Source organism: Buceros rhinoceros, unplaced genomic scaffold (assembly GCF_000710305.1).
Source record: "Buceros rhinoceros silvestris isolate BGI_N320 unplaced genomic scaffold, ASM71030v1 scaffold5482, whole genome shotgun sequence".
In the NCBI taxonomy this organism is placed as follows: Eukaryota; Metazoa; Chordata; class Aves; order Bucerotiformes; family Bucerotidae; genus Buceros; species Buceros rhinoceros.
Genome location: NW_010400546.1, coordinates 78,227 through 96,968, shown reverse-complemented (window position 1 = coordinate 96,968; position 18,742 = coordinate 78,227). Strand labels below are relative to the sequence as shown.

The window sequence follows — 18,742 nt, the reverse complement described above, 5'->3', positions numbered from 1 at the left end:
TGCAATACGATACAGAAACTAGAAAAATTTTCTCCAATTTTGAGATAGTGGATATTAGACAGTATTTAAATCTTAAATTTTCTCTATAAATGACTCTATTATCTCCTTGTAAATAAAAATACATTTCTGAATATAATACATTTACTGGTGGAAAAAAAAAAACTAGTGGAACTAATTTAATAATCCTTGAGATGATAACAGTGAAGATAAAAAATAACCATATAAATAATAAGAATTTTTAAAAAATTTTTTTAATAGTAACACACATTAAATTTGCCTCTTTGAATCATATTCTTCAAGAAGGAGAAGGATCAGTCTTGACCCACCTCAAAGCTTGAGCCTGAATTTCTCTGATACTGGTCACTACACCCTATGCTTCAGTGCACTTGCCTAGGTACTATTTCACATGGCTGTATTCAGTTCAAGTTCCCCTTACAAGTTAATTAAATCACCCCCGGTTAATGAAATCCTTTTTCTAAATAGTTATACTAGGACAAAACAATAAAATATAAAGATTCGTAAAGAAGGATGAAAACTTCCATATCTATACTCTTAAAAAAATTCTTGAAATCTCTGAGATGTAGTCTTACTTCTCTTGTTTGATAGTGATCTTGGGTGAATTTTGAGGCAACAGTATCGCTTGCATCTGGGTAATAGAGAACAAGTTTGCTGATAACACAAAACAGGGAGGAGTGGTTGATATACCAGAGGGTTGTCCTGCCATTCACAAGGACTTTGACAGGCTGGAAAAACAGGCCCAAAAAACCACTTCAGCAAGGAGAAATGTAAAGACCTGCACCTGGGGAGGAACAATTCCAGGCACCCGTACATGCTGGGGGCCAACTAACTGGAAAGGAGCTTTGCAGACAAGGTCCTGGGGGTCCTGGTGGATACCAAGTTGAACAATCAGCCAGCAATATGCTCTTGTGGCAAAGAAGGTGAATGGTATCCTGGGCTGCAACGGGAGTGTCAACAGCAAGCTCAAGGAGGCAATTTTTCCCCTCTGCTCAGCACTGGTGAAGTTACACTTACAGCACTGTGTTCAGTCCTGGGCTCCTCAGCAGACTCCTTCCATACTGGAAAGAGTCCAACGAAGGGCCATGAAGGTCCTGGAACATCTCTCATATGAGGACAGGCTGACAGAGCTGGGACTGTTCAGCTGGGAGAAGAGAAGGCTCCGGAGAGACCATGTAGCAGCCTTTCAATATGTAAAAGACATCTACATGATAGATGGGTGGGGACGAATTTGTCAGGAAGTGTAGTGACAGGATGAGGGATAATGGTTTTAAAGCAGGAATCTCATCAGTATGTAAAAATACTTGACGGGAGGGAGTAGAGAATAGATCCATGCTCTTGCCAGAGATGCCCAGTGATGAGACTGGAAGCACTGGGCGCACACAGAAACACAGGTTCCTTCTGAACATCACAAAACATTTTTTTACTGTGAGGATGACAAGAGCACTTGTATAGGCTGCCCAATGAGGCGGTAGAGTCTCCCTTCTTAGAGATAGTCAGAAGCTGTCCGGACACAGTCTTGTGCAACCTGTTTGAGGTTTGAGCAAGAGGAGCTGTAAAAGACAATGTTCAGAGGTCCCCTTGTAAGCAAGGCAAAGTTTTTCTTTTATCCTATTAAATACAGAATCAGTTTTTGCCACAATTCAAACTGCTAATATCATTGTTTGTATCTTCTTTTCTTCTTGAACACATCTTTGGTAGTCTGACAGAAAACCAGTGACCCACAAGTATGCATAGCCTGCAATCTCACTGCTGACAAGAACAGCAGACAAGACTGGGTATACCTGGGAGCAGCTAAAGGCACTGTGGAAGCAAAGTCAAAAAAAACCCCAAACAACCAATGTTTTTGCTTTCTTGATATTTTATCTGATTCTGGCAGTCCTGCAGATGAAATCCTGATTTCCTTTGCTGCAAGTACTGTTAAATTAATTTCACGAACCTCTATAACAATGATATCAAAGCTTTTACATAACTCAGTGTCTTTGGCTCTAAAAATGCAAAGCCAATAAAATAAGTTTGCGTTTTAGTGGCTCAGTCCTGTAAGTGAATAGTGAAGACTGAAGCTGTCAAACGATAGCCTGAAACTTGCAAAATTCTGTAATCTGAAGCATAAAATACAACTTGTAAATTTACTGTTGTAGCATAATTTTCCTGTCTTTTTTAGTATCTCATCAGTACCTAAGAGGAAGTAAAACTAAAGGTTATGACCTCAAGAAATGAATTCAAAATCATGCTTGACAAACCTGATTGCCTTCTATGACAAAGTAACCTGCTCAGCTGATGCACGGCAAGCAGTGGATATTGTTTATCTGAATTTCTCCAAGCTTTTCAATACGGTTCCCCACAGCATCCTCCTAGAGAAACTGATGTGTTATTGGCTAGACAAGTGGCCTGTCCGGTGGATGAGGAACTGGCTGACAAGGTGCACCCAGAGGGTGGCGGTGAATAGCTCCTTTTCAAATTAGCAACCTGTCACATGTGGTGTCCCCCAGGGATCAATACTGGGCCAGTGCTGTTTAATATCTTCATAAATGATCTGGATGATGGGATCAAGTGTACCCTGATAAAGCTTGCTGATGATACCAAGCTGAGTGGGAAAGCAGACACTTTAGAATGGAGAGCCACCCGGCAGTAAGACCTGGATAGGCTAGAAGAGTGAGGTAACAAGAACCTTATGAAGTTCATCAAATAAAAATGTTAAAGTCTTGTACCTGGGAAAAAGCAATTCAGGGGTGCAGCACAGGTTGGGATCTACACAGCTGGGGAGCAGCTCTATGGAAAGGGATATGGAGGTCTTAGTGGACAACAAGCTCAATACGAGTGAACAGTGTGCTGCAGCAGCAACGCAAGCCAACAGCATGCTGGATTGCATCAACAAGGGCATCACCAGCAGAGATAAAGAAGTCATTATCCCACTCTACTCAGCTCTTGTCAGACCACACCTGGAATATTGTGTTCAGTTTTGGTCTGCACTACACATAAAAGCAGACAGGCTGGAGAGGGTCCAGAGAAGGGTCACAAAGATGAGCAAAGGACTGGGAAGCTGCCATATGAGGAGAGGCTGAGAGAGCTGGGACTGTTCAGCCTGGAGAAGATAAGGTTTAGGGAAGACCTTACCACTGTGTTCCAGTATTTAAAGGGTGGCTACAAACAAGATGGAGACTCCCTTTTTACAAGGAGTCACAAGGGAAAGACTAAGGGTAATGGATTCAAGTTACTCCTAGGGAGATTCCGACTGGACACAAAAGGAAATTTTTTCACAGCGAGAACAACGACCCATTAGAATAATGTCTCTAGGAAAGTGGTGGACATCCCAACATTGGACGCTTTTAAGATTCAGCTGGACAGGGTGCTGGACCATCTTGTCCAGATGATGCTTTTGTCAACAGATGTTGGATCAGATGATCCTTGTGGTCCCTTCCAACCCGGTATTCTATGATTTTATGAAAATCACAGGTACAGAAATGAAAAAATGTTACTGCAAGGTAAGCTGCAACATGAATTTACGAAATGTCAGCTCTTTGGCACTGTCTCTTCCTGTATGTAGAAGCAATAACTGCTTCTCTTTGTTGAGTAAGATATTTCACTTTTTTCATGCAGTTACAGTACATAGGTAACTCCTGTCAAGCAACAGGCTGCTTGTGTTCCCAAATGCTCTTTTAGGAGAATGCAAATCATGAGGTAGGAATCTAACAAATGTTTAAGAACTTAAAATCGGATCTGAAGAAGGTCCTGAGAAGAATATGATGAAATAATTAAATTTTTGAGATTTAAAAACCCATTGAGTTTAATAAGAACATAAAAAATTTTTAAGATTGAAGCAAAAATAAATCGTCTACAGAGTGTTAACAAATTGCTGAACCAGCAATGGCAGGGCACCAAACATTTTATCTCACCAAACACTTTACCTCACAGAAAACTGTTTAACCTTGGAGCTTAAAGACAGGGAGACTTTTCAGTAATTGTACTCACCGTGTTTCCTGTTGACAGCCCTTAATAAACAGCTATACCAGACCTCACAGAAAATGAGCAGCACAGCCAGAGAGCTCATAGTTGTAACTTAGGTACCAAGACGTAGCTCCTCACAAGAATGCATTTTAGAAATATAGGCTTGAAAATACTAAAATTCTGAAAGCCACAAACAGTATCTGTGAAAGTATGCATAACAGAAGGAACAAATACCATTTGCCTATAGCCTATTAAGACTCAAGAACAAGAATCTTTTAAAGGTACATATACACACACACTTTTATACAGACAAACCATTTACAGAACTCGTGAATAAAACCTATTTTTAATCATATATAAAATATATGAAGGCTTTTACAGTTTTAGACGTATATCACATTAAGCACCGTATCCTATACATATTTTAAATCAGTCGAGTTACTTTGGGTAATTATGTACCTTGCAATTCTATTAGCATCTTGTATTACTTTAGAAATAAAAATACTTTGGTTGGAAAATTATGTATATTTTTTGTTAGAGATAGTGTAGTTGGTGCTAGCAAGTAAGTTTCTGATGAGTGTTCCTCCTACCACACTTTTGTTTCCAATACTCATTAGCTGATGTTCTTTTCTGCTGATCTCAATGTTTCCATTAACAGATGCCTTTTGAATTAAGAAGTCACACATGGCTTTGGAAGTGTCTGATGAGAAATAAGCCTAGTAGGAGTGTGTGCACTGTTTCCAAAGAATTTGATTGGTCAAAATAAAGGGCAACAGAACTAACTCATCTCTGAAAGAAAAACGAAGTCAAAATGAGGCGGTTTATGAATAGCAGGAGCTTTACGTAGTGCTACACTGAAAATTACAGATGGACAATACGTCTTGATACAGCAAAATAAATGTGAACAGAAAAGATGTAAAAAAAATGTACATTTTTCCTAAAAAAGACAGATTTGCATGCTCTTAATGCTTATGTTAATCAATTATACCATTCCATTAAATATGTCAAGCACTAAGGATTATCATAAATCTTGGAACAAAATCTACTAGTCTCAGCAATTCTTAGTTATGTAGAACCCTAAATATTACTATAAAAGAAACAGACCACAATCACCAAAACTATTAAGGCAATAAATTTAAACTTCCATAAGTACCAATGTTTATGCACTGTAAAACCAATGCTAAAAAAATTATTCACAGTCAAATTGTAAGAATGGCATTTCCAAACTGCCTGGCCCAAGTCTACACTTGTTAAAGATTTGTTTTGGTTTGAACACGGCGCTGACCGCCTGGCTGAGTTTTTGTTCTGTGTTTCTCGCTCCTCCTGAAGCGCGCCCACACGTCCTGGGAAGGCAAACGACTTTCAGACACGCCTCCGCAAATAAGCACATAAAAGGGAGCGTTCCACTCTGTTCCACTCCTCTCTTTCTCTCCTTTCTGCTCTGTATGCGCCGCGGGACTTTTGAATCTCCGCCCGGAATTGAGGGAACTTTTCATTGGAGAGAGACAACAACGTCCGCAGCTACCTGCGATTTCCCTGACGCAGTAAAAGACTCCTTCTGTGAAATCGGTAGATCTTTCCACTTTGCTGATTCCTGGCGGGGGAGGCGTTAAACGCATTTGCCATGGCCAGGGGCCGAACCAGCCACAAGCCCCTATACCTGCATGGAGGCAACAGGCACCAATAGCAACAGGGAACCCACAGGCATTTCCCTGGGATGCTGGTCAGTCCCACAGTGCAGACCGAAGGGCGAGCCTGGAACCCTGTCCTGGTAAATGCAAGTTCTCTTCAGCTACCATGGAGGGAAAGGACTACATTTTATTTGCATGAAGGTTTGCTCCAGGAGAAGTTTTCTTTGGACTGAAACCTTCCCTACCACCACTGGCGGTGCGGCCACATGGTGGGTCCTTTGTGTGTAAGCGGGAGATGTGGGTCGAAATGGGAGACTATATTTTTGTATGCCTATTTATGCATTTATCGATCTCTCCCTCTATCTCTCTCCATTTCCAGTCCTGTTTAACTTTCAAAATGATTTTACCTTTGGGGCGTTTCACTATTAAACCTCTTCTGGTCTCACCCCCTTCACATTCAAGCCTGTGTTTGTTGTTTTTTTTTCCTTTGCCCGAACAAAGCCTTGAATTCAAGCCGTTAATGAGCTGCTAAGCACCCTTCGGTGTGGGTTTTTGCTGGGTTTACCTTCCATCCCATGCAAAACCCCCTTCCGTCGCGAAAACCCCTTTTGGTGCTAACAGCCTCACAGTTTCAAACAGCGACACATGGACAACGAAATACAAAGTGTCCTTTCCTTTATCTTTTTTAAATTATTGATTGAAATCTGAGTATAGGTAGGGAACAAACATTTTGGAACAGAAGACTATAATTTTAAAAGATTTTGATAAATTGGAGCAGTGGATTGAAATAAATAAATTTGGGTGCAAATTACCACAGTCGAGTAGGAACAATCAATTGTGCAAACACAAGCTAAGCAATGACTTCCTAAAGAGCAGCTCTTAAGAAAGAGATTTGGGCATTATATAACAACATGAACTAAATAAATACTGTCACTCCTGTAAGAAAAATGAACAGAATCCTTAAATGAATAAACAGAATCCTGCCAGTAAGATGACAGACTAGGTCTGAAGTTGTATTTATCTCTGACAGGCCTCAGGTAGAATCCTGTGCAGAAGTTTGGGTACCACACTTCAAGGAGATGTGCACTACTGGGATACCAAAGGCTATTAACACAGAGACTGCCAGATTGCCACAGAGAGTTTAAAGAAGACAAAAAGACATGATAGGAGTCCGCAAATGCAGGAAGGGATCCCATAGAGGGAATATATCAGCTGTCTACTTACTGGGGAAAAAGTAAGCAGGGGACTTAAAGAAAGCAGAAAATGCACACTATATTTTATGTAAATTGTCCTGACTGCATGGATATTGAAGAATTCTAATGATATCTCCTGGACTGGAGGTATTTCATAACACATCAGCTGCCTAGCCATCAGTTAAGAATGGTTTAATGGTAGTTGATTTTGCCCTTGAACCAGAGAATAGCATCAGTGTCCTCCTCAGATACCTTCTACGACTCTGTAAGCTTCCTCTCAGTATTACACAAATGAAGAGAAAACAAGGGAAGCAAAACTAAGGTAAAAACTATCTGAAAAGTGTCTGACTACAAGAAATAAAATATTTTAAGAATAAAACAAATCCGGCAACATTTCAACAATAACAATAGGTAGCTACGGTACGATTGGTAATAATAAAAAAGCATTTAAAAATTGTTGCATATATGTGAGGGAAGAGGATACATACTATGTAAACTTTCTGGTTTACTAGACACTGTGACAGTTGCTAAATAATATGTATTGGAGATAAATATTTCAAATGAGTATGTCTGGACAGTTACCTCACAAGAGTCCTCAAAAAGCTAAAGGAGGAGGCGGCTCCAGTCTGCTAATGTGAATTTTTTAACAAATCCTAAGACTGTGCACAAACTGAAACAGTGCTAACGTAAAAAAAATTGTTATTTGAAAAGGACAAAGAGGATATACTAGACTACATTTTGCCTGATACCAATCCTAAATAAACAAAAAAGGTTGACAGAAACTTGACTTGACAGGTTTAAAAGAAAGATAAACAATACTACAAATCAGTATTTTGTATGAGAATAGATTTTATCAACTAGAAGTTTTTACAGTTCCTAGTTAAATTAAAAGGATAATGGAATATGCTTAGACCTTGATTAGGCACTTAACTTATCAGTACACAACATCTTGACCAAAAAAACCCAAACAAACCTGTACTCGTTCAGTAAAGCATACATTAAATTTATTAAATATTGACTGACAGATTTCACCAGACAGATTTCAATAAGGAATCATCACTTAGTTGGTGAATTTCCTATCAATTGTAAGAAGAAACACAATGTTACTGAACATTTTCATTTGTGAGTTAGAACTACGAAAAAATGTCATGCTTATGAAGTCTTCAATTACAAAAAGACCACCTAAGTGAAAATAAAGAGGAAGGTAAACTCATTACAGCGGATCACCTCATAATCTGGATCCATTCAAATGAAAACTGCACGAAGACAGGCAAGTGCAAAGGTACATGTCTAACTTCTACAGGAAAAAAAATAAGATGGTCAAAGTTTCAGAATGGTGCACTGTAATTTGGAAGGTTGTACGACTGCAGAAGTTTTACAGCTCCTATTGGACAAACAGCTCGGCTTCAGTTTCTCTTACAACACTGTGGCCAAAGGCCCTAACACACTTACTGGCTGTGTGATCACAGCGGCTGTGATTAGCAGTAGGAAAGTTGTTTTTAAATTCGGAACTACACTTTTAGGAACAAGGACTCCCACTGTTACAAACTTCCTTATTTTAAGAAGCAAATTAAGATGAACTTGAAGCTAAAATAATATGAAAACATGTTTATGTCTGTAGTGCTACTGACTTGCTAGTGCTAGAAACTTACTAGTGAAATTCATTATTGATGTGTAATCTTTTCTGGTTCAATTTTTAACTTACTTGGATTTCTAATTTAGGTTCATAACTTGATTTTGTACATTTATACTCTGCCCCACCCTCTCAGAGTTCATCATTTGATGGGCTCGGCTCTAAAATAAAAATGCATGATCATTCTGGTAACCAAGAACCAGCAGATAACTGGTAGCAGATAGCAAAACAGCAGGTTTAAAACACATCAAAAGAATTAGATTTTCACAGAATGTGTAAGAGGTTTGGGTTACACATTAGCACTGGAAGTCATAAAGGTATAAAAAGAGTAGGAGTGTTTAAAAGTGGATTCAAAGAGGATAATTCCACTTGTGGCAGATAATGTGGTACAGATACAATGTGGAGCTCAGGCTTAGACACCCAGCTTCCAGAAACTCACATGGTATTTCCATGGAAATGTCATGCCTTGGCTGCCAGAAATTCACAAATTTGTCCCTAAACACTTGTTACCGGCTACTGCTGGGAGACAAGACATTGGGCTAGACAGACCTTTGCTCTGAAATGGAATGCTCCTCGTTTGCCTTTAGCGCAGATGCTCAAGTCGAACTCACTTCAGGCCTTAATACGAAGATACCAGCTGGACATTACACTGAGACAGAGATCCTAACATTTAGCAGAACACGCAGAGTGCATGTAATATAGAGTTTGCCAATAAAAAGCAGAATTCACAGCTTCTCTGAAGTGCAAAAAAAATATATCTGTTGCTGCTTAAATGTGAGACAGACAATTATACTTTTACAGTGGAATAAAATTTACTTACATCAGTATTACAGGAGCGATACCGCTTCCTTTCTCCAAGACAGTATTTGCCTCCACCTGAAGGCCTGGAAAAACATAATTTATGTGTTAGTATATTTATTAGTAAAAACACAAAGTTAATGAGATATAGTAATGCATTATTAGTATAAATAAAAGTCCAAGATATATAAATTATATAAATAAAAATAGAAGCACATGTAAGTTTTAAGATGAAACTTTATTATCTTTCATTTAATAAGAATTGTAGCATTGACTTGAATTAGAGCAGATATAAAACAATACCAGGCACTTGAAAAATCATCGCCCATGTAGTATTCATCTAGTTTGCATAGATTCCAAGGAATAGAGTTGTAAAAATGCATCGTTGACAGTTATTTGCTTGCTTTGTAAAACTAGAATGGACATATGTAAACAACCTATACGATACTTTTTTTCAAAAGTTTCTCATATTACACCTGAAAATACAAAAACAATTAAGAAACACTCCCTGCTAAATACTGGAGCCAGTGAAGACCGCATTTTCTAGTTCAAGGATCTAATTCTGATTTGAATTAAGCAGTATTAAATCTGAGAAAACTCCATAGTAAGCAGTTGTCTATTAGTGTGAGTAAGACAGTGGTTCTTAAACTCCCAAACTATTCAGGAACCTCATCTATCTTCAGTGGAGGTCAAATAATGAATTAACATTGACTTAAATGGAAGATTAATCAGGTGTTAGCTCTTTGGCTCGTAACTTGAAAGCAGAAAGGAAAAACATTTGTTGTTTGTTTTATAATAAGGAAATAATTTACCATTAACTAAAAAAAAATCTATACTATTTCTCTCATTACAGATATTTAACCAAGGAGTTTTGGGGGTTTTTTTCCTGATGCAGACATACCCCCTGCAAATTCATTTGCTGCTCTACTATCAAACATTTAAAATTTAAATCACCTTTCAACACACCAACCCATGTATGTGGTGACAAGAGTAGTTAAAAAAAATCTTAGGAAATTACTCATGATCCAAACAAATGTTTCACTAGCATTTTTACATACTGCTGTGAAAAAAAATAATGAATTTAATTTACTATTCTCTCAGTAACATAGTCTGACACATTATTGATGCATGTGGATAATTTTTGCTTTTGAATTCAGTAAATAGTGCGATTTACCACATTTGGTAGTTCTTGACAATGATAGGAAGTGAACAGACCACCTTAGAGCAGCAGTAATGTGAAATCATGGTGTCTGCCTTGCAGAGCGCAGTGGAAAGCTATGTACAGCTTGGCTTGCAAAACACAGGTACAAGCAACAAAGAACCTAAGTGTACAGAGAGGAGAAAAGAAAGGAGCAACAAAAGCCACAGAATGGATTTTCATGAAAGAGATGAAAAAGCTTAATGCTGTAAAGAAAAAGTGATCTTAAAAACTAATAATGCTGATGGAAATAATGATTATGGGACATGATAAGAACAAAGTACAGAGTAATAAAACTATCCTTGTGCAAACAACTGTAGCTGTTCCCCTAGAACAGGGCAAGAAGCAACAGAGAACAGCAGCGACTGATCCAGCAAAGAACAGCAACGGAAATAAGGAAGCATTCCTTATCTGAGAAGCACTAGTGACCAAGAGAGATGAGCACTTACCTGACAGGCCTTCTCTGGAATAGTGCTCAGGACATTGGAAAGCAGACAGATGGCAAGACTAGTACAGATACAGACAACAGATCAAGCTGTAGTGGAGAAGCTGGCCCCTCTTGAGAAAGATTAGATGGACCAACAGGGAGGAGTGGCAAAGAGGGAAGTTGCTGGATTTTTTTAAGAGTCAGTGAGAAGTCATAACTAAGTGTTGGACATGACAGCATATAAATGTATTGTATGCAACATAGTATTACTAACTGTGGTTCATAAATAAGCAGTTGTATAAAAAAGCTTGGAAATACTCTGTTGGTTTTTTAATAAGTAACTGTCAGTATTTATTTTACATCCTAGACAAGCATTAGAGGTAACATTTCTTAAGAAAGAAATCTAAGGCATAATTTAAATACATTTTGCATGAACAGCAAGTTGCAGAAAGAAAACCATTCTGGTCACTGCTAAATATAAATCTAGCTATCTTTACAGTACAGAAAGACACATTAAAAATGTTAAAAGTATGTCTAGTGAACTTCTCCTATTTAAGTGTTTCTATCTGCTATTTTGAAGACAAATGTTGGCAAAGTAGCAAAACATTTTTACAGATAACATGTGAAACCACGGTTTTGAACAATGTCCAAACGTGTCTTTTTGTTGGCTCCGGCTTACTTTAGCTACTTACGCTGGACTGTCACAGTGTCTTATTGATGAGGAGACTCCTCCCCCGCAGGTTCTGCTGCACTCTCCCCATATTGACCACGGACCCCAACCCCCATCTATGCTCTGGGGCCAAGTGCCAAAAGGTACGCACTCTCCCTGATAACACCACTGAAAGATTTCACAGAAAAACACAAAATTAGCTTCCAGGCTGACAGTTATCAAGACACAAAAATATAAGGGTCAGGCAATACCAATTATAGGCATTAGCATTCTCTGTATAGATAACAAGACTAATATTTCACTTTTTCTAGTCATGTTTAGACATTGGTGAGGGTGTGTGTGATTTGTTAATTGTCTTCACTAAGTCCTGAATTATAGGTCCCTAACACACACTAGAAGTTAAAACAAGCTTAAAATAAAGATTTTTTCTCTTCTTCATACATCCTCCCTAATGTTTCACGCTAAAGGATTTGCAAATTGCTTACATTATTTTAAACACTAAGATACATTTCTAAGATCGGTCTAGTAAAACACCTTCGACTTAGGATTCATGCAGGGGCTTCATTAAGCAATATGAAAAATTCTCCCCAAAAGTATTTTTAAGAAAGTATTCCCTTACATCTTAAAAAAGAAAATGTGTACAAGGCTACAATGGAAGAAGAATTTGTTGCAGGACTTCATATATACTAACCCTACAGACATAAGAAAAGTAGTGCCAAAGCATTAGACATGGAACAGAAAATCACTACAGAGCAGTGACTGGCCACTTGTTGAATGAATATGTGTACTTGGCAATATTGTTACTTATATCAGTCATACAAAATGACAGACAACTCACACAAATGGCCAGTGGTTAAAATGAGTTTATAGTTTCCTTGTAAACTTTTTCTCAACCACTTAGAAACAATCCTAGAGCCCATAGTTTGACCAACATTCTGGTATCTGCTGCATCACTGAGAATCTGGAGTAGCTGAGTTACTAAGCCTTTCCCACTGCTACAAGCTCAGGTTGACACATGGCCTCAGGTCTACCGTGACCTGAATGTGCATATTTCACTTTCAAAAAGTGGGTATCTGCTGTTTAGCTCCCTTGAATTCCCATAACAGACATAGTATTGACCCTTTTCAAGAAGAAATCCAGACAGCTTCTGTGTCCAAAATCAGCCATATGAATTTTGCAGAAAGCACCGAGACTTACACAGAAGATATGGACAGATAGATGTGTCCACCCGTAACAACTACTAGAAGACTCAGTGTTGACTTTATACTGATAGGTAAAGCAAAGCCAAGTTTTCTCTTCTCCTGAGTCCTAAGACCCCACCTAAGTGAGAGGACTGCTGAAAAGTGCCTGCACACCATCAAGGCTTTCTTGGTTTCTTAATCTGCCACCACCAAACTGAGCAGGCTGGGGTTGGGCAATAGGTTAGGAGGGGTCACAGAGCAGGGACAGCTAACCAAACTGAACAGAGGGATATCCCATATCCTATAACATCATACCCACCAGTTATATAGGGGGGTTGGGTGTGTCTCCAAAGTAGCCACGGCTCAGTGAGTGGGTGGGCAACAACCTGCTGGTGGGAGGTAGTGAGTGATTGCCTGTGATCTCGTTTGCTTTTTCTTTCTTTTCCTTTCACTTACTAAACTGCCTATCTCAGTCTATGAGTTTTTCTCACTTTTGCCCTTCTGATTCTCTCCCGATCTCTGGTGTGGTAGTTTGCAAACAACTGAGTGGGGGGCCAGGCTGCTGGATGGGGTCCACCCACCACACCCTTCTTTAGAAAAAGCCCCAAAGACACAAGGTTTCATGGAATTATACTGAGGAAAGGAGGGTCTTTTTTGGAGTTCTAAATTTACAAACAGGAGGTTCACACCAATGAGCAGGTTTAAATCAAAGTAATGTCACTTCATAAGGACCTTCTCTTAAATCCAGACTATAACCGAAGTCTGCGTAACACATAGTGCAATCTGTCTGTTGAGTGAACTCACATTTTTAGCTAGTGCATATATAACCAAACGGCACAGTGTTTTGCAATGCCTCTACTGGTACAGTTATGACGAAGTACTTATGTGAATTACACATGAGGGATTAAAATGAGGGGTTTCTTCCCATTATAATGATAAATTAAGTGACAATGATTTTATTAACTGAAGACAATACTCTCCTTGTAGCATTCTACTGAAGATGCTACGCAAGTACCTGAACAGCAATTCAATGCTAAAGTGAAAAGCTAAAAATTAAAATGCTTCTACAAATATAAATATATGCTAATAATTTAATTAAAAATACATCATATATACATTACAAACCTGTCAAAATCAAAGTTAAGAAATGAAAGACCTTCAGAATAAAAGTTAAACCCACAAGAATATCACATATGTAAAACAGAACAGGTAAATCATCCTAACTCTATACTATTATGGCTGTGTGCAATAGGCAGGTGCATTTTACCTGCTTTGTTTTTCCAAGACTGTGTAAAACCCCAATACTGTGGAGCTTCATCTGTCATGCAAACATTGTCTTCCACATTACCCTATTCCCCTGTAAAAACTCTCTAAATACTCTTTTTTTCTCCTACTGGAGCTAAATTTGAGGACTTATTGCTCTCTTTGGTGTCTCTTCTTAATTTCCTACTGAAAAAATCTATCTTCACTTCACCAGAAGCCAGTGACGCATAGAATCTCCGTCAGAATAATTTGAAAGTACCAAGATCTTCATCATTTCTAATGGGACTACAGAAACATGCTTCCTCCACAGATTATAGCAACCTCATCTGCTACAATTAGGTAAGGGCTATTGAGTAATTAGTATATGAAGAAACAAGAGGAGGTGACAGCTATTTTAAAAGAATAATCCTTCATGAAAGGTTTAGAACTGAAATGATAACTTTTCTACAAACACTGAATAAGTAACTTTCAATTAGAAACACAGGGGTGATGCATTTGAATATGTACAAAACGTGCAAAAAACTCTGAACTATGTGAGAAGTCTGAAATTTTTCTTACATAGATCATTAACAAAATAAAACATGGTATTGTGGCACATTTGACATCACTTTTATATGAATATTACCTGTTTAACAGAACTAAGATTTACAACAATGTGCTTTTAGAAAACTCACACAGCAAGTACTCTAATACTGAAGAAAATTAATTTCAACTTTCGTAGGGGAACGAAAAAGGTTAATTCAATTTAAATTGGCCATCTTAATTTCAAAAATGTATTTTCATTCATTGCTCCTACGATTATTTTGCAAGAAAACTTAATGTCCAATAATAACTTAAATCATCACACAATCTAGCTACTTAAACTGTTCTTTCAGCACATTTTGCTTTACTTTTTGCACATTTGCCCCCCATTTACATCCCTAGCATGGATCCAAATGTTAGAATGTTAGACAGCAATATTGGTGTTAGAAACGGTTACTTTATTACTTTAAATTCAAAGACACAATAAAGCATTCAAAACAGTCAGTAAAAACTGGTAGATGTGTATCGCTTCCTCATCAGAGTTTTTTTTAAAAATCTGCCAGGTAGTTTACCTTCATGAACACATCTCTGGGTATACCAGAGAGAAACTTCATGTATATTTAAAATTATTATTACAAATTAGGAAAAAGTGTACCTTTTTGAACCCAACCAATATGTAAAACCCTTCACCAAAGCATGAACATACTAAAGCTGCAAAACAGAACAGACGTACAAGTCCCAGCAGTAGCAAGAAACCACTCTATTCTCTTTCCTTGTATGCAGAAAACAGCTGAGTAACTTCTACGGAAAACACTCTAAAAACCTTCAGGCATAGGGACACATCCACTGTGGAAAATTTCAACCTGAAGAGTCAAAAGTTTGGCAGGGTTATACAAGCAACTGAAAGAAGGTTTTATAACAGAGCGTTAGGCCATTTAAACTGTAGAAATCCCTACCAACTCCGCCAATAAGATACTAATGAACCAAATTTTGCTTTGAGTTACTAGTTACATCGAATTTACATTAACGTTACTAAAAGCAGAAATTTACCCTCCAAATAAGATGACATACTCTGAGATCTTTCTAGGTGTTTAGAGCAGGGAACATGATTTATTATACATTTGGACAGAGCCCAGCAAAACAGGGACTATTTTCATTGTGGACTTCAGGTGTGACTGCAATATAAATGTAGTAATAGTAGTAGTAGTAATAACAATAATATTTTCAGATCATAGGATTAGTTTTCAGTTATAGGATTAGTTCCTCCTTAGCATGTGGTAAAGTGATCTACATATTTGGAAAGAGCTCATGTTTTTTTGTTTTTTGCTATCAGGAACTATTAGTTTACAGGAACCTTTGGAGCTGCTGTTTACAGATACAACTCTCTGCTGTAAACAGGCATGAACTGTTTAGTTTTGTAAAACAATGTAGATTCTTTCATCTCCCTCTAAAATCTAATGACAGAACAAGACACTGATGATTGGAAAAGATTTTTGTTAGACACCAAACTGATTAAAGCCTCTGGCAAGTGGACACAGCAATAGTATCTTAAAGCATCACAACGTCTTCATTGTAGTCTCATGGTTTAAAAAGTACAAATTGAGGTACATTGCTCCTTGTCGTTGACAAGGAGTGGTGGTTCCAAAATAAACCTATGCTCTTGATTTAAGAGCAGGACTTCTAACATTTTCTATTACTCTAATAAAAGGCAACTTTTTTGTTACAATGGAAAGGTGTCTCTAGTTTCATTGGCTAACTCTAAGCACTATATTTTTCCAAATGACCCCCCTTCAATGACTTTATTTAACATGGTTTGCCAGTATTTCCAAACTCAGCATGGAAAGGCCATCAGAACGATGCTAGGTCATGAGCTCTGAATGAAGCTGTCAACAAGCATTAATTAACTGTGATGACTGACCAAAAGCTTTCATTCTCTTTGTTTAAACATCAGTCAAAACACAGTGTAATCTTTGCTGAAACTAGCCCAGCTAGCATGAATGAGAATAGATGTTAGCAGTCCTTGTTAGGGAAAAACCCAGTCTGGAGCAGTAAATCTTATGGACAGATGCATCAAGTCTTGGACAGATACCGGAAATTGTTTAATATAAAAAGCTCTCTTCACTTTGCACAAATCTACATAAAACATCTTATCTTAAAAAAAAGGGAATTAATTTTTTTCCCCAGTACGTCCTGTATATTACTAATTCAAATATTTTCCTCTCCTCTTTAAGACCTGTATAATCTACTACCTTGTAACTGAGAAACATCCTTTTACTATACTTAATCTAAAATCTGGTTCTAAAACTGTGCCTAGAACTACTGATATACAGACATCACCTTAAAATCAAAATTCACATGTTAAGACAGACATAGAGGAACTAGACTTATCTACTGCAACACTGAAATTCGGTACTTTTTTGTTAGGTAGCGAGGTTATCAGACTGCACAGCAAAGTCCTTTAAACAGTTATGCAAGTATAACTGAACACTAACAGAATAATTCAAAGTCAAAACAGAAAGGTCACTGAGAAATACGGGCTTTTAGAAAACCCTTTTAAGGCAAAATTTGCCTATATGCCTGTATGATTCCGCTTACATCTGAAAGGATAAAGGTTTTTTAATCTTCTAACAAAACAGCAGAGTTCAGGCTCTAGATCTACTCTACATCTTTTCAAAACCCATGCCAGACCAAGAGCTATAACAGCCCTTTATGGAAGGGTGCTATGAAATTCAACGAAGATTAAGCGGAAGAGGTTTTAAAAAATTATTCATATACATACAGAGAGTACAGTAAGTAACAGGTTCAGGGTTTTTTCAGTACATGCTATAGAACTTTATAGCAAGGACAGAGATTTTATTCAATTACACATATAAAAAAATTGCTAAATAATTCTGTAGGACACTTCCACAAGCATGCAAATGTATTCTGAAACAATAACTCTTTTTCTGAACTCTTACAGTTGCTCAAAAGTACTTAAATTTTCTAGTTCTTTCTTCCTGTAGTTTTTAAACAACAAATTGTTTCTTTGAACAACATATTATTTGTACTCACCCCTTTTTCAATGCTCCCCGTTTGGCAAAGGGTACCTTCAGCTGCTGGAATGCTGTTGGTAACACAGCGGTTACTTTTGCTGAGGCACCAAAGCTCTCTACACACTTCCTAGGAAAGAAGGCAGAAGCAAGTTGATCAGAATAAAACCCGGTTCTCAGACACACACACATAGACAAATTTATTTTGAAGAGAAACTATTAAGAAGTGGGCTGGAGAGAAATCCGTAGACAGATGGTTGTGAAATATCTTGAAGCAATTTCAAGGCCACCATATTTTACCTAGGAATATTCCACCAAAAGAAATTCTGGAAGCATCAAATTGTAGGCTACGAGAATGTGTTTTTCACACCTGCCATGCAAGTGAAGTTTTAGAGCTGCTTTTTTTCTTGATTAGTGCTAAGTCTTAGTATACTTCAGTGTTGTTGTAAAAGCAGTCTTCAGATGTGCTGTTTTATCTCCGTTACTGTCATTAACCACTTCAAAATTACATGGTAAAAAAAGATACTATTCATTTTGAAATATAAACCAGCAAAAATTATTTTTGTTTCCTTTAGTTAAAATCAAAGTTTCTGAGCTCAGACTGCTTGCACTTCTCTTCTGTAACACTTGCTAAAACAGTGCGTGTGTATTTAGTACTAGTTAAGCTATGCACTAAAATACTCCCTTCAGGCTTTTTAGATTTGTGGCTGATACTTCATAAATGATTTAGCCTATCCTACTTCCCTATACTGTCAGTGTTAAAAAACCACACAAATCATCTTTTTTCCTACCATATTTTCTCATTTGGTTTTGCAAATTTACTTATTTAAACTAAGCCAGTTCTGTTGCCATTGGAGATTCATTGCTGCTTCTGTTGCCCTTAGATTCAGCTATGCATGCAGAATGTAATCAGAAGTGTTTTGCTTTTACAGTAAATGATTTACACGATAATCTTTGTTGTATCACTTTGAGATTTATGCAAGAGCTCACAACCTGCTTATAGATACTCTCTATTTTCAAGTATTTTTTAAACTTGAAAGATACTCAGATCTTTAAAATGATCTTATGATAGTCGTCACTATTTCATTTTATTTAACTGCTGCCTGAAATCAATTCCTACAAAAAATCCTCGTCTAGATTCTATGGCTGAACCTTAGTACAAAGAGCAAAAAGGAAAAGACAGTGCGAGTAAATTAGTCATCAGGTGCCCCCCAAACCCTCACTTCCCCCACAC

General features: G+C 37.6%; 1 protein-coding gene across 1 annotated transcript in view; it reads right to left on the bottom strand.

Moving 5' to 3' along the window:
- LOC104489703 (A disintegrin and metalloproteinase with thrombospondin motifs 6-like) overlaps positions 1–18,742 on the bottom strand; it is a gene marked incomplete at its 5' end in the record, with an annotated part of 110,138 nt that overhangs the window by 15,511 nt on the left and 75,885 nt on the right. Inside the window, 3 exons of the mRNA XM_010131897.1 lie at positions 9,241–9,304; positions 11,536–11,681; positions 17,531–17,638. Coding sequence (XP_010130199.1) covers positions 9,241–9,304; positions 11,536–11,681; positions 17,531–17,638 — 318 coding nt within the window. The remainder of the gene's footprint in view (positions 1–9,240; positions 9,305–11,535; positions 11,682–17,530; positions 17,639–18,742) is intronic.